Source organism: Periplaneta americana, chromosome 17 (assembly GCF_040183065.1).
Source record: "Periplaneta americana isolate PAMFEO1 chromosome 17, P.americana_PAMFEO1_priV1, whole genome shotgun sequence".
NCBI lineage: Eukaryota > Metazoa > Arthropoda > Insecta > Blattodea > Blattidae > Periplaneta > Periplaneta americana.
In genome coordinates this window covers 81,901,263-81,904,907 of record NC_091133.1, presented here as the reverse complement: position 1 = coordinate 81,904,907, position 3,645 = coordinate 81,901,263, and the positions used below count along the sequence as shown (strand labels likewise).

The 3,645-nt window shown below is 36.1% G+C and overlaps 1 protein-coding gene across 1 annotated transcript; it reads right to left on the bottom strand.

The window, feature by feature from the left end:
* Positions 1-366: 366 nt before the first annotated feature.
* On the bottom strand, positions 367-3,099 carry LOC138693405 (uncharacterized). The gene is made up of 2 exons (XM_069817351.1): positions 3,043-3,099; positions 367-2,835 (listed from the first exon to the last, which is right to left on the bottom strand). Exon 2 carries the CDS (start codon positions 2,832-2,834, stop codon positions 921-923), a length of 1,914 nt encoding a protein of 637 aa, XP_069673452.1. The 5' UTR covers position 2,835; positions 3,043-3,099; the 3' UTR covers positions 367-920.
* Positions 3,100-3,645: the final 546 nt, after the last annotated feature.

Here is a 3,645-nt window from a genome sequence, read left to right as displayed (position 1 = left end):
TTTAAAATATAATTCATTAATTAAATTAATTTTATATTAGTATTAACTAATTAAGCTAATATTAATATAAGAAAATTCATTTTTGCTTCTTTAATAATTCAAGGCTATTAGAGTTTGCATAATCTTTAACTTATTAACAAAGTTAAATAAATAAATAAATAAATAAATGTTTGTGAAAGAGGATGAGTATGAGGAGGTGCGATGGAGTGAAATTGTTAGTATTGTTTCATGGCGAGAGCGTGTGTTCAGATTGCGGTGGGAAGAAAGGTAAGTGAAGCGAGACGACAGGTACGAAGCAATAGAAGATTTCAAGATTTCGAAGAGCAGGAGAAGTGAATGTAAATTTCTTTTCATATCTAGTTTAAGGGGAGACACTAGTGAAAATTGTAACTTTTTTAATTTTTATCGGATTCTAATGAAATTCATACCCCTAAAGGAATGTAATAAATCAACATTCTGTGCAAAATTTCAGTTCAATTGGACAAATAGTTTCTGAGTTATCAACATTTTAATTATGATATGATATGCAAATTCAAAATGCTCTACGTCAATCACATTTTCAGTATAGGCCGTAATTTTTTTCCCTACTTTATTATACACTTATTAATAATTCCAAGTTGTCATTTCAACTTTCAATCACTTTATGTTGAAATAAAAAAAAATATTAGTTATGTACTGTCCATTCCGCTGAAAATTTAGCATATTTTGATATTCAACAACCAGTAACGGGAGTATTTTTAATTCTACATAAAGAGTGAAAACTACAGTTTTTTAAGCAGCTTTCGAAGTGTGTGTCTTCCAAATTTGAAAACAATCAGATGAAAATTATGTGTCACAGAGCATTTTGAAGGTATAAAAATGTAGTTTTGAGATACAGGCAATTTTTTAAAATGAGACATGCATATAATGTACTTACATATCTAAAACAGCCCAGCACCATATGTTTGGCCTTCCCTTTTCTTTGCTTTCTTTTCTTGTGTACTTTTTTTCAGCTTTCTAGTTAGTCGTGCCCTTTTTTGCTTCTCTGCCCTTTTCAATTCACTCAATTGAGTACGCTTTCTGTCTCGCCTAGTCAGAATATTCTTTGCTACCTCTGTCAATTTCCCCTCCCCAATTGTTATTTTTACAAGTTGACTTTGCAGGCATCCCATATTAAATTCAGCAACTGCATTTGCCACTGCAATGTTAATTTTGATTTTTGAGACAAATGTGCCTTTAGGACATTTTCTCCATATAAGAGAATGGACACTCTCATTCGCATTCTGGGTAGCGCCACGTGTACATTTGCTCAACAGTTCAGTACTGGTTAGACGTGCGCAAAGGGGTGCAATTGCTTTTAGTGTTGCTTCTGATAACTGGAGTTTCATGTTCTTATGACTCTGAGGCTCCTCTCCCTTTGCCTTACTCCGATTATAAAAACACCAAGAGTCTAGTCCAGTTGGACATTTGTCGTGACGAGGCTTTTCATCTGTTGACACTGAATGTGACAAGGTTGCAACAAATCCCCTCCGCATTGCTCTGACATCAGGCATCCCATTTACAATTGCAGCCCTATAATAATTTGTCAGTGCAGAAATGGCTTTTTCATTTAATTTTCCAACGCCCCGCCCGCCAAGCTTAACATTTTCAGATTTGCTTTCTTTTACTAACTTTCTCAAGCCAGTGCCCATTCTCTTTGCAACATGATTGATGCATTCCTCTTTATTTATTTCAACACCTGCTCCATACACAGCCAGTGTTTTCAAATGCAGGTGTGTTTTTGCATCCCCATCAGAGAGTACTGTAGTGTATCGCATGCCACATTCTTTTTCAGACCTCAACCATAGCCTCTCTGCTGCAACCGTCTCCATAGCATTGGAGCTACCTGTGTAATTTTTGTTGCAATCCCCAGATTTTTCATGACCATCTAGCCAAAATTTGTACTCTGGGGAATTTTCACCTAGATCAGCAGCAGCGAATGAACATGCATGGCAAAATTTTGAAAGTACCTCATAATCAATAACTAGGCCTGTCAATATATCTATTACTAATCCTACACCGTACAGTGAAGTATGGCCACGTTTATGCCAGGTACCATCATATGACACTGCTATGTCCATTACATTGCTGGATTTCAGTGTAGGGTCACATACTTCATGAGCTTCTCGTACTGCTCTGCGAGACCGGGAGAGGATTTTTTGGTTATAGCAATCAGTTTCTTTAGCAATTTTGTCAAGATGACTTTGATATGTACCAAGTGCCATACCTTTCATGCCAACCACAGAGCAGAATGTCTGCATAGCAGAATGACCTGAACCAGTGCTAACAAAAGCCTCAACCATTTTTTTATTTACTTCAAATGGTGGCCTCTTACTATCAGATTTTGTCTGTGGGCTACTGAATGTCTCACCACAGTTTGTACCACAGGCAGTACATTTTACCACTAATTTGGTTGCAAACCCTTTGTTCTCCCTCATTTGCAATTCTAAAGCGTTATTGTCACATTCATAACACTTCAGATTTTTTAACAGTTCACCCCACACATTTTTATGAACTAACAAATAATCTGAAGGCAATGCTTGTACAATCTCACCTGCAGAAGTGGTTTCAAACATCTTTAGCTTCTTGGTGCTTGTTGATAAAGAGGGGGATGACATTTCCTGAGGCTCATGAACAGCAGATGGACCTGCCTGGCAATCAGGGAGGTTAATTACACCTGGCCGGAGTTGACAGAGGTTAGGCCTAGTTTCTGCAGCACACTGTTTTGCAAATTTGCATTTTACAGCATGCTGCGCTTTTCGTGTCCTTTTGGAGGGGCGTTTTTTGTGGGCACGACTTCTAGATAATCTCTCCATGCTGTAATTTCAACACAATAATTACTAGAATGACCTATAGTAATTTAGGCCTAGACCCTACTAGCATTGTATGTATTACTAATACATATATACGCGAATCTTATAAATCATTTTAAATATAACTACAAAATACTATATATATAGACACTATAAATACCAATAAAACCATAGTCTGTGAATAAGATATTATAAAACACGTTGAAATTACCTTACAAGTAGCAACAAGTAGTCTCACAATATGTGTAAACAAAGATCACGCGGCAACCGGAAGGGACGAGAAAAAAAAGAACTATGCTTTCTTTCGGCTCCAAGTAGTATTGCCAGAACACCAATGATGAAAATGTGGAGATGATGAATTAAAACCAGTATTACATGAAATAACTGTGCAATCACAAAATAATCACTTACAAGCGTAGTTATTATAGTGATTAATAATCATACAAAGTCCAAAAATATTAAAATGCTAGAACCGTACATTAAATGGAAGACTAGAAGAACATGTGTGCAGGATGGATGCATGAAAATAACATGGTTAACATGTAGACCAGTCAACAACACGCAACTGGCCATGAAGCATCGGATTCTTCCACGGGATCAATTTTATTTTTAATATGCTATCCATATTTTGCATCGTGATGATTGCTGCAAAACTTTGCCTGATTTTAACTATGTTATTTTCATGCATCCATGTTGCACACATGCTCTTCTAGTCTTCTATTTAATGTATGTTTTTTGCATTTTAATATTTGGACTTTGAATGATGATTAATCGCTACAACCACTACGCTTTTAAGTGATTATTTTGTAATTGT